The 12,042-nt window shown below is 40.4% G+C and overlaps 1 protein-coding gene across 1 annotated transcript in view; it reads left to right on the top strand.

Annotated features, from left to right (window-relative positions):
* The window catches only part of grik1a (glutamate receptor, ionotropic, kainate 1a), a 35,438-nt gene that overhangs the window by 19,954 nt on the left and 3,442 nt on the right, over nucleotides 1-12,042 (top strand). Inside the window, exons 9-15 of the mRNA XM_084373319.1 lie at nucleotides 1,231-1,344; nucleotides 1,680-1,883; nucleotides 3,064-3,287; nucleotides 3,983-4,101; nucleotides 6,170-6,387; nucleotides 7,534-7,759; nucleotides 11,000-11,250. Of these exons, the coding sequence (XP_084229445.1) occupies nucleotides 1,231-1,344; nucleotides 1,680-1,883; nucleotides 3,064-3,287; nucleotides 3,983-4,101; nucleotides 6,170-6,387; nucleotides 7,534-7,759; nucleotides 11,000-11,250 (1,356 nt within the window). The remainder of the gene's footprint in view (nucleotides 1-1,230; nucleotides 1,345-1,679; nucleotides 1,884-3,063; nucleotides 3,288-3,982; nucleotides 4,102-6,169; nucleotides 6,388-7,533; nucleotides 7,760-10,999; nucleotides 11,251-12,042) is intronic.

Here is a 12,042-nt window from a genome sequence, read left to right as displayed (position 1 = left end):
AAGGCAATACACTTTTAATCCAAACATTTTAAGTACCTTTTAAACACATTTTTTGTCAACCTTTTTGCCTTTTTAAAACCTTATTCAGTATATTTTAATCACTCTTTAATGACTTCATGAACTTGAAAAATCATGAATTTATGACTGAAATACACACAATGTCCTCAATGAAACTGTCTCTGACACAGTTACACCTGTCTTCTCTTACTTTATACTTACACCTACCTGTTGGCAAAATGTCGATAAACCTGCATGGGACCACATATATACTGCTTCCCTGCAATGCTGAATAAGAAAAAAAACAACAACAATGTTTTTTTGCAAAAATCAGTCTCAAATTGGGTAAAAAGCATTAAAAATAAATATTGATACCTGTCGGCACCCTGTTCACAAACAGTTATTAACAACAGTTATTGTAATTTCTTATTCTTATGTTTCAGTACACAGCATTCAAACTTTCTGCTGTCTGTGAGACTTCCAGTATTTCAGATTCAAGCAACGATGTATAAGTGTGAACAGATGTCCGAGCAAACCCACAGCTGTGATTCACCATAAAGAAAGTGTAGCCTTCACATTTGTCATCAAAAACTGTTTTGTTGTTTGGGCTGCACAGTGTGTCTCCCGCCTGACAGTTGGATAAATCTCACACAACATGAATGGTGCTGGTTTGCTCCAGAATAGCTGTGAACTTCTACGTGGCACACGCAATCAGCAGCTCCAATGGAACAAACTACTTCTTCATTTTCATATTCATTCTACATAAAATGAAGTTTTCGGCGCTTTGCCCAGAATCATCAGAGCACAGCTGAGCAAAGGGAAATAGCGTTGTGCAGAATTGTGAATGGAGCAGAAGTTTGAAAGTGAGCCAAGAGTGTCAGGTCTTTTAACCCTATACTTTTTCATTTTTCTGTTCGACGAATCAGAAAATGTGATTAATATGCAGCGTGTCAGAGCAGTTTCTAGTTTCCAGTTGAGACTTGGAGACTAAATCACAGTCTGTATATTTGGTGTCAGAGATAATAAGAATAATCAATTAGCTTCCTTCCTTGAACAGCGATGAGTGTCAGTGATCATTAATGAAACCAATACAACCTAATTCAAAGCTTCAACAGAAGTCAACGTCGATACACTGCAATTACGCCTTCCAATAACCAATATCACAAGTCAAATGTGACTCTGATCAAAAGGAAATGTGGTTCAATCGATCTCAAGCTCTGTTTGTCTTTTCAGATCGCTGTGTGGAACTCGTACAGGGGGATGAACCTGACGGAGACCAACCGAGACAAGAATAACAATGTGACAGACTCTCTGGCTAACAGGACTCTTATTGTCACCACAATACTGGTGAGGAGGAAGGTTAAGCAGAGGACAGTGTGGGAGGGGGAGGAGGGGAGTACATATGGGATGTGTAGAGGACAAAGGAAAATAAAATGGTACGGGAGAGGGAAAAGATGGGAGGGGATGGTGTTTAGGAGAGGAAAACCTGAACTGGATAGTTTGAATTTGCAGTTTCACAATTGTGTTGAATTGATATACACAGAGTTAAGGTATATTCCTCGTTATCAAAGTTAAATGATATTCTAACATAATAATTCAAAGACAACTAGATTTGCTGTTTAGACGTAGTCGCCCACTCATCTGTGGAATATGAATTAAAAACGTTCTCTTTTGGTATACAGGAAAATCCATATGTGATGCATAGGAAGTCCGACAAGGAGCTGGCTGGTAACGACCGTTTCGAGGGTTACTGCCTGGATCTTTTGAAAGAGCTCTCCAACATCTTGGGTTTTACATATGAAGTCAGACTGGTGGCTGACGGGAAATACGGAGCCCAGAATGACAAGGGGGAGTGGAACGGGATGGTCCGAGAGCTGATTGACCACGTGAGTTGATACTGTAGCAGTCACACTACAGTACATGGGCTCCTATTCACAGGTATATTAGTTACAGTAGCCGGGAGGTATGTTGGGTTGATGAGCAACATTTGGGCATAACCTGTTTTGATTGGCAGAAAAGGTATTCAGATCTTTGAGTTAAGTAGAAGTACCACAATGTAAAAATACTATAAATAATTTTTCTACTGAAAATAATTTTCCTACAGTATTTTACTTCAAGATGTTTTTTTGTTATCTAGATTCATGATTCATTATTTTCCGTGGCCATAAAGCCCTATTGAAGTATCAAAAGTATCACTACTCACTTCCTGTGTTTTTAATGTGTTGGTTTCCTTTTTCAAGTGTCTTTTAGTATCATGAAAAGTGCTATATAAATAAAATGTATTATTATTATTATTGTTATTATTACTATCACAAATATGTGTTCATTTTTCAGACTGATGTCTCCAATAACATTTTAATGAAGTATTGGATAGAGAAATCTCTCTCTCTGGTGAAACTTCTCTGGTGAAACAACTCATAGACATCTGAATAAAATGACTAGTGGAACAAACAAAATCGTACTTACTTTTAAGAAATGTTGGGAACTACTCGTGTAATCTCTAGCTCTAGTTTTTATAAGCTCATAATACAGTATGTGTTTTCATGTAAAATGAATACTGAATGAGGATTCAGCAACTGCTGTTAAATAAGAGCCCACCTCCTCATTAATCACCTACAGTACAGGGTCGTAAATGTGCATAAAAACCTTCATTCATATTCTATTGACAAATTACCATACAATTATTTTAAAATGGCAATGTGCTTACAGAGCACTGAAATCATGTTCCTTTGATATTATCAATAGGAGGTAGGTTATAATCAATGGTCTTAGCATATATGGACTGTATGCCCCCTGATTGGTATAAAGTAGGCTGCTGCGCTCTTATTCTATCACCAGTCTAACCTAACCTGTATCGTTCTGTATGACTCATTAATTCAATATAACAGTTTGTTCTCTGTTGTTGTAAACAAAAGTTTAACAAGGTTAATATGTTGTAATATTGATAAACAGACTTTTGTTAGCTGGATTGATGGAAACAGGACAAATGCTATCGGAAGCCATACGTATCCTATAGCAGTGCCTGTTTTACCTTCAGTATCTCACTTCGTCTTCTGGCTTTTTAAGGTTGCAGACCTCGCCGTGGCTCCTTTGACCATCACCTATGTACGAGAGAAGTCCATCGACTTCTCCAAGCCTTTCATGACCTTAGGAATCAGCATCCTGTACCGCAAACCTAACGGCACCAATCCGGGCGTGTTCTCCTTCCTTAATCCCCTGTCTCCGGACATCTGGATGTACGTGCTGCTGGCCTGCACAGGAGTTAGCTGTGTGCTCTTCGTGATTGCCAGGTGAGAGTATGGATTGATGCTTTTTATAATGAGATGATGTATGGATGGAGATGTAAAAGGATCATTGAGGGTATACTGTTGGATATTAAGTTCACGATCAGCTTTGCTACAAGCTCTTTTGTTAATACTCTGAAAGAACAAACTCAACTCGACTTTATAAATGTAGTTTTTCATACATGCAGCCCAGAGTTCTTCACCAAGGACTGGAAAAGCTATGATATGGTGCCAGCACTGAGAAAAACAATACAAAGAGCCATGCCTGATGTATCAAATCCATGCAAAATCAATCATTGATTGTCTGGAATAATTTGCTTTACCCTACTTCAGCAAATTTCTTATTTTGCACAGCTATTCTAAAATAATCAGAGCTTCCTGTCAGCTGCCAGATTGGCTTCCATTGTGTTTGTGAAGTACTCTGGGGTGATTGCGGGCTCGCTCTTCACCTCCCTCTTAGGTACTGTGTGAAACCGCTGCCAGCCGTATGCACCTAGCAACCCATAACTGAGATGTATATTTATTGTGAAAATCATGATGCAAATGAAGCGTGAAGTGCAGAAGTGAAGTGCATGGCCAGTGTGCCCTTATGCCTCAAGATGAGCTACGGTACAGTGCTTCTTTAGATATAGCATCTCTCCTTCTGATATTATGATTTCCTTTCATCTCTTTTCTCTCTCTCTTCTTTTATTGTCTTGCAGGTTTACTCCGTACGAGTGGTACAACCCACATCCATGCAACCCGTCCTCGACTCTCATACAGAACAATTTCACTTTACTCAACAGTTTCTGGTTTGGAGTTGGAGCTCTTATGCGGCAAGGTATTTAGCTCACAGTTAAAGTGATTTTAATTGATATTTTTATATAAACAATGGATCAAATAAGTCTTTGTATGTGAAACAGGGTTGCTCCAAATTTCCAAAATGCTACAAGGGTTTTGGTTAGGTTAGGTTTAGACACAAAATCAACACGGCCAAGTTTAGGGATCATAGTTTGGGATTAAATAAATACTTTCTCAAGTTTATGGAAACAAGTTTTTTTAAAGTGATGGAACCATGATGGCTATGCTTGAAGAAATAAATGTTAAGTGACAGTTTTAAATGGGAAATTAACAGTGGTCTCCTGCGTTAAAGTATGAGGTTTAAAGTCTGGACTTTTCTGCTCACCTGACTTCCTCCTTTGCACTTAATTATTAAAACTAATAGAGGGCTTTGTCACTTGACCGTAACCAAGTCATTATATTTTTTTCTCTCAGGAGGACTCCGTTGCTCCTTGCGACAAAACTGGGAAAGTTTACAGTTTTTTAAAGCTCATTGTTTTCCAGACCACAACTTTGATCGCTGTCATCAGTGTTGTTTTTGGTTGCAGACAGCTGTTTTTAGCTAAAAAGCTCTGATAAAACCAAGTGCGTGCCCAGCACCACATAGCAGACGAATGGCATTATAGTAAAGACCGGATCAGAGCTGAGAGGAATTGAATTTGATCAGGTGGTCAGAAACACGACTCAGTTATTGCAGGTTTAAAGGGTTATTAATAACAAAGGCTTTAAAGGCCACCTGGCTCTCTCCTGAAGAGCAGTCTCGTGAACTTCCTGTACCGCAGCAAAGACTGCACTGACATCGTAAACTCTGCTCTAAGCTGTTTAATTCAATACATCAAAATTCTCCTCCTTTTTCCTGCGAACGCCCTTTCTCATAAATTGCAACCATACCGTGTTATAAGAATTATGTGGTAGTTGACCTCCCTTAAGACTGGAGATTTGGTCAGGATAAGTCCGACACGCCTGATTGGAGGGCCAACAAACCTAATGCCGATGACATGTTGTGATTTCTCTGACTGCAAGCTACATTTGTCAAATGTTTCAGTTCTTCAGAAATGCAGCTATGTGGATAGATGAAGAGACAAACCAGTGAAGCGTTCATTAATTATCTGGGATGCCTTTACATGTACATTTGTTTGATTTGTAATGTGTTGAACAATTATTTCAAGACATTGAGCATCATGTGCTCTGCTGAACTGTAGCAGGATTCCCATTATCCGGTCCATCATCTTATAACAAACAAGCTCAGGCCGGTTTTACAGTGAATGTAATATAAGCTAGGTGTCTCAGTGTCATATTCTGCATATGTGTGATGTGAGTGTAACTAGGGCAATATCCAAATACACACACACACACACACACACACACACACACACACACACACACACACACACACACACACACACACACACCGTTGGAGAACCCAGATAACCCCTTCTCCTCTCGCTCTTCTTACTATGGTCAGAAGTAAATAAACTAAGATGCTGTTGGGTTTAACACACAGGACACAAACCTTGTTATATTTGGGTTTTTTTAAAATAAAAATCCAAAATTGTATGCCCACAGTGATGTGTCAGTTTTGCCCCAGGGTACCGAACATGGCATCGAATATCAATATTTTTTCAAGGTATTATTCTGAAGTTTGACATTCCAGTATCGTAACAACACTAGTTAACAGTGACCTCAAGTTTTCTGTGGGATTCCAGAGAATAAACTCTACCATAGATACGTGGCAGGTGAACCAATCCTCCATGACTTTGACTGTGAAAGCAAATCAAAGCATTCTTTCAATCCAAGTGTGAAAGGTTTGAAGATGTTTTGAGAAAATAAACTTTGCACAGTTCATGCATCTTATTTTCTCTGCGTGGGGAAGGAAACATAAGGAACTGAGCTCATTCTGCTTTTTCTGTTTATTTATTTATTCATTCATAACATTTTCATTTTCTTTATGTTCAGCTTTTCTCTTGTCTGTCACATTTAGTTATTCTGCTTTGTACTATTTTGTTCTGTTCACTCTGATACACAACAAAGCTTTTTTAACCTTTTGTCCCCCTTCACTATGCTTCCAGGCTCGGAGCTGATGCCTAAGGCTCTGTCCACTCGTATAGTTGGGGGTATCTGGTGGTTCTTTACCTTAATCATCATCTCCTCCTACACGGCCAACTTGGCTGCCTTCCTCACTGTGGAACGAATGGACGCGCCCATCGACTCAGCAGACGACCTGGCAAAGCAGACCAGGATTGAATACGGGGCAGTGAGGGATGGATCCACCATGACCTTTTTCAAGGTACAACTGGTTTAGAAGGCTCTAAATGAGCTTCTGACTTTATCAAGGTCTTAAGAATATAATCGTTGTAATTACTGTGGAGAAGTGCCTGTTTGCTTTTTCCTCAAAGATTCATGATAAGTTGTACGTCCTGTCAAACTATGTACAAGTATAAATTATGGGATCAGGCTATGCTATGTGTTTGTATTTAAATATATTATGTATTTATCAGTGTATTTGACAGGGACAGTACATGTAGGCATTGTTACATCTGATTAAAATGCAACCGATGCAATGTATATGGGACTTCTAGCTATCACGTAAACAGCTCAGGTTTCTCAGTGCCAAATAAACCAACATCAGTATCACCCACTGGATGCAGTAGTCTCAATAGCGTGTGCTCATCGCTGATAGATTTGTTGTTCACTCCTATCTAGGAATCTGAATGATATTACAAAACTTTCTCTGTCCATAGATGTGAGTATGAGTCGGTAGTAGAGTACCTTCACTTCCATTAAATCAGGGTCATGAGGGCTCCCTCAGCTGCTCCCCCAATCATCCTGTATCTTTGCCAAACATCCAGTGAAAAAGAAAAAATCCACTTAAGACTGAGTCAGAAAAAAAAGCCTACATTTCCTCTAATGAAAGAGGTAAGTATATGATGGGAAGTGGAGAAGATGGATATTGAGACTACGTGTGCTTTGGGCCGTCCCGGTTGAATTTAACATATGCTAACTTTTTACCTCGTATTATATAACGTATCGCAGTAGCGATGTCCTCAGGCAGGGCTGTCACTTCCTTCCCCCACCGCCACCCACTCTCCTTGCATCCCGGTGGCTCAGCAGGGGTGATCCATGCAGGGCTTTATCCTCCCAGATTGCAGCCAGTGATTACGGCTGCCTGGATAGGAAGAAGCAGGCTGTGTTGATGGCTCGAACAAATTGAATCAGCTGGAGGAGATTAAGACCACAGCTGTCCCATTTTCTCCGACTGAGCAAGAAGAAACACACACATATGTACACCAAAGAAAGATAGATAGTCCCACACACCCTGCTGTTTAACTTAGATGTGTTTATGATTATTATGAGTATTTAAAGTATTAAAGTACATGTGTGGAGTACTAATGAATAAAAGTTCTTACCAACTTTTCCTTGGCTCTTCTGGCAGAAATCAAAAATCTCCACCTATGAGAAGATGTGGGCGTTTATGAGCAGCAGGAAGAACACCGCTTTGGTTAAGAACAACAGGGAAGGCATCACCCGGGTCCTGACGACGGACTACGCCATGCTGATGGAGTCCACCAGCATCGAGTACATCAGCCAGAGAAACTGTAACCTCACGCAGATCGGAGGTCTCATTGACTCCAAGGGTTACGGAGTGGGAACACCTATTGGTAAGAAGAACAAGACAGAGGTGAAGCAGAGAATACTGTAGGTTTTTATTTTTCACCACTGTCAACACTTTTTAAATGTCTTTCCAAACCTGCAACAAGTAATAAAAACATAACTTGTTGCAAAGAATTATTAGCATTGTACGTTGAGAAAAAACGTTTGGTGTTCAACTTGTTGTGTAACTTCAACACAGCGAGACTCTTCAATGATCAGGTAAACCTTTGTACATTCAATGCAAACTACAAACTACAATAACAGTAAAGCCTCTGAGTTAATGCAAACAAGCCAAGTATAAACTACACAAATCACATTCCTCAAGCTCCTTTTAAGAATAGTAAACTGCACTGAAATGCACTTCTGACAATTGGAGGCTTTGCACCGAGATACAAATTTTTATTTAGTTGGAATTAGCATTTTCATTCTTCAGGAGTTGAAGAACAGCGCTGCTGTCCTGTATCTATCCTCAACAGGCAAATGCACTTCCATCAGAACAGCCTGCCAGCTGTTGACTGCAAATGTTCATGTGAGGTTTCAGGCCAGTTTTTTGGATTGAGAACTTAAATTGGAAGCAAGTCAAACCGCTGGGGCGTGTTTGCAGTCTGTACTGCTGGGTCTCTCATGTGTTTTCACTCTTCCTCCTCCTCCTGTTGTTAGTTTTTTCTTTCGTTGTAATTTGTCTTAAAATATTCTCCTTGTCTGACTCACTGAGCCCTATTATTTTATTTTAGTTTAGTTTTGTTGAGCAAAACCAAAATGCCAAGAACGCCTCTCCACATCTGCTTAAGTTGCTAACATGCATGCCTAAAAGCTGCCAAGTACAGGGCATAAATTTAAATGTTAATTTCTGTAATTACTATGAGATCTCCATTGGCTGTCAGTATCTATGATATTTATACAGCATATTCTATATTAATTCTATACAAAACATCATGTAATTTCTGCTGCTAAGGGATGAGTCAAAGGGATGAGTCATGTAAATATGAATGAAATTATATTTAAGGAAAATGTAACGTAAAACAAAAGTCAAAATTCAAAGGCTGCAAGCCTCTCCTCCCAGCAGCAGGGGGAGAAGTTGTTCACTCTGGTGGCCACAGAAACAAAGCACTTCCTGGAATATTTAAGCAGAAGATCATCGGCAATGCCTTCACCCCTACATGACATGAGGATTGCACACCGGGGGTGAGAGGCATTGCCAATGAACCTCTGTAGTTTGACAGACCTCCACTAAGTTCCACTCACGCCTGCAAGCCAACCATCCCGATGAGCTTGTTGATTCTGAGGTTGTCGGCTGCTCTCGCCCTGCTGCCCCTGAACACTGCTGTGTGTAATATAATGACGGCCCCCGCAGAATGGAGGAATATGAGAAGCACAGAACTACAGTTGGCAAATGAGCAGATCCTCCTCAGAAAGTTAAGTTGGCGCTGACCCTTCTTGTAGCGGGGCACTGGTGTTGCTATTCCGGTCCGGTTTGATGTCGAGCTGCAGGTGGTTCAGTCCACATCATTTGTCTGACTTCAGCTTCTTTCCTGTGCTGGTACAAGCTAGTTAAAGGCAGAAATGTGAAAGGGAGTGCAAAAGCAGAGACACCTGTGATGTACCTGTTACATACTGTGGCTGATCATTTTGAATCTGTGACGCTAATGAGAGCATCTGCCTGTGTGTGTCCATGAGCGTAGTCCCGAGCAGGTCAGGTGATATGGCGTTAAAACCCTTGGAAAAAATCCTCTATTACTGCGGTGCTTTTTTGCTGTTTGGTGTGTTTGGCGGGATGTTGTCAACAACACGGAGCCTCTGTACAGGTTCAGGTTTAGGTTAAAGATGTGCTCAACAGCTAAACACAGCTGATAACGCCCTCAAGCTGATACCCTCAGGGCAGAAGCAGCTGTGCCCGGGCTGAGCAGAGCTGAGCTGACAAATGAGTCTATTGGAGGTCATTGGTGGATTGGGAGAAGAATGCCCTTGAGGGGTCGTCTTCTTGTCAAACCTGTTTAAAGTGGTTTAATTGCTGCAACTTCTTGAACCTATCCTATCCTTCTGATCTCTGGTCTGCTTACAGCAGGCGATGGTAGCCCTCCGACTCTGCACCTCATTTGTGTTGTAGTTTCCTCTTCTTCTTTCCGAACAGTCTGCTCCATCAGATGTTTCTGTATCTGCAAGTTTATTCACGAGGCTTTACTTTGCTAACCAACCTTAGGCTACGGCGGCGGAAGATACCAAAGTTGTGACATCAGTTAAGATAAAAGTAATTCCCAGCTTGCATATCAAATTTTACACGCAATATGTAATTTTCACTGCAGGGCGACCCGCAATCAAAACAACGAAAACAAAAGATGCAATTTGATCACATCTTGACTTAGCGTGGGATCGTGGGAGTTGTTTTCTTCGTTGTTAAACATCCTCTATCAATGATAAAAAATCTATCTTTGTGACTCAGGCAGAAATTTTCACAGACGAGGTAATGTTTTGAAGTTTTATTCACCGTAGCTTCAGTCACGTTTGCCGACTTCCTTCCTCGCTCCGTGACGTATTATCTGATGTTATAGCGACAAGTTGACCAAATGAAATTCACCTTTAGCCTGTTTAAAGTAATATAATGTAAGTACACAACTCAGCAAAGTGTAATGTAAAGGTCTAGATATTTTAATGCAGAAAGCCAATTGATTTTAATTAATGCAAAACATAAATTTGGCTGAAACGACACCCACTCTTCCTTCCTTCCTTAAACCCTCAGTTCAGATGAGGAGAAACTTCTCTGAGGAAGAGCAGCAGGGATCCCTCTGACAGGACAGACAGACATGATGTACAGTAGATGTGTATGTAATGCTAATGTAGAAGCCAAATGCAGAAAGTACCAGGCAGTAGTTATGATAGAAATATGAGCATTTTCAAGTCTAAACATTACAAATATAAGTTTTATATCCTCAAGATACATGAAGAGTAATGTTTCTTGCCACATACACTTAATTCTGATCTTGCAAAGGGATGCCTCAGCAGTGCTGCCATGTTTTGTCAGAAATCAGCCCTAAAATTCTTGTACTTTTGGAAAGTTTAACCCCCCAACCAGGCACTTGTCCTCTGAACTTAATTTAGACCCTGTTCCCTGCAGAAGAAAAAGCTTAGGAGGTCCTCCTAAGGTTCCTAAGCCCTTGGGAAAGTTGCTGCAATGGAAATGCAGCTCAAGTAACAACACATACATTCTTTTGTCAGTATGTGATGTGTCTTTTTGCCCTCTCCCACCCCAGGTTCTCCGTACAGGGATAAAGTGACCATCGCCATCCTACAGCTGCAGGAGGAAGGGAAGCTGCACATGATGAAGGAGAAATGGTGGCGAGGCAACGGCTGTCCAGAAGAGGACAACAAGGAAGCCAACGCTCTGGGCGTGGAAAACATCGGCGGTATCTTCATTGTCTTGGCGGCCGGTCTGGTCCTGTCTGTGTTCGTGGCTATTGGAGAGTTCATCTACAAAGCCCGCAGGAACGCCGACATAGAGGAGGTGAGTGAGGGGGAGTTATTGCTGTTATTCTGCTGAGTGATGATGACAAATGACTGGATTAAAGGTCATTCTGCTCCGAGGGAGCTGGCAACTTTAATGAGATCTGTAGTTTGTTTGTTTTTGTTTTATTGAAGAAAGGAGGTGGATTAATTAATTTGTATTGTAAGAAATGATCAGAAATTAGAATATTTATGCTCATTTATTTTCACACATTTTCAGAGATAGAGGACGAGCAATGTTTTATTTTCTCTTTTAAGTTACTCATTAATATTTTTTAGTGTTTGTTAGATGTTGTTTGCTTCATCCAAATTCATTTACAAAGAAGCATATTTGCACTTTCTGGGTGGATTTATGACTTATCAGTTCCTGCCAGCCCTACACAGTAAACAGTTGGTTGAATGTAGTAAAGAAGTGCTGAGTTTGCAGCTCCAAATGACTCCGTTGTGTAACCTAATTCTTTCTCATATACCCAGAAATATGTCATCAGCACTGGATTATGCCTGAATTTACATGTTTCGGTTCCTCTTTTTAGTGATATCTTCTCTGTTTGGTCGTCAAGCAGCACAAATAAAAAGGAAAAATGAATAATTATAAGTATTTTTTAGGGGAAGCATGTGTTGCGTCTGCAACTTTCCTTTCCACACTGTAGTGAAAGAGCATCTGCATGCTTAGTTCCTTTGCTCTGCTTTGTTTTGCGTCTTGCATGCTGTGTTTTTCTTTTCTTTGTCACATTTTTACACGTTTCATTCATATACCTGTTTTGATTTCTTCTATGTTTTCCTCCCTTCATCC

Source organism: Pagrus pagrus, assembly GCF_965226575.1.
Source record: "Pagrus pagrus genome assembly, chromosome: 14".
Taxonomy (NCBI): domain Eukaryota; kingdom Metazoa; phylum Chordata; class Actinopteri; order Spariformes; family Sparidae; genus Pagrus; species Pagrus pagrus.
The sequence above is the reverse complement of the archived record's forward strand: the minus strand, read 5'-3'. Positions and strand labels throughout refer to the sequence as shown.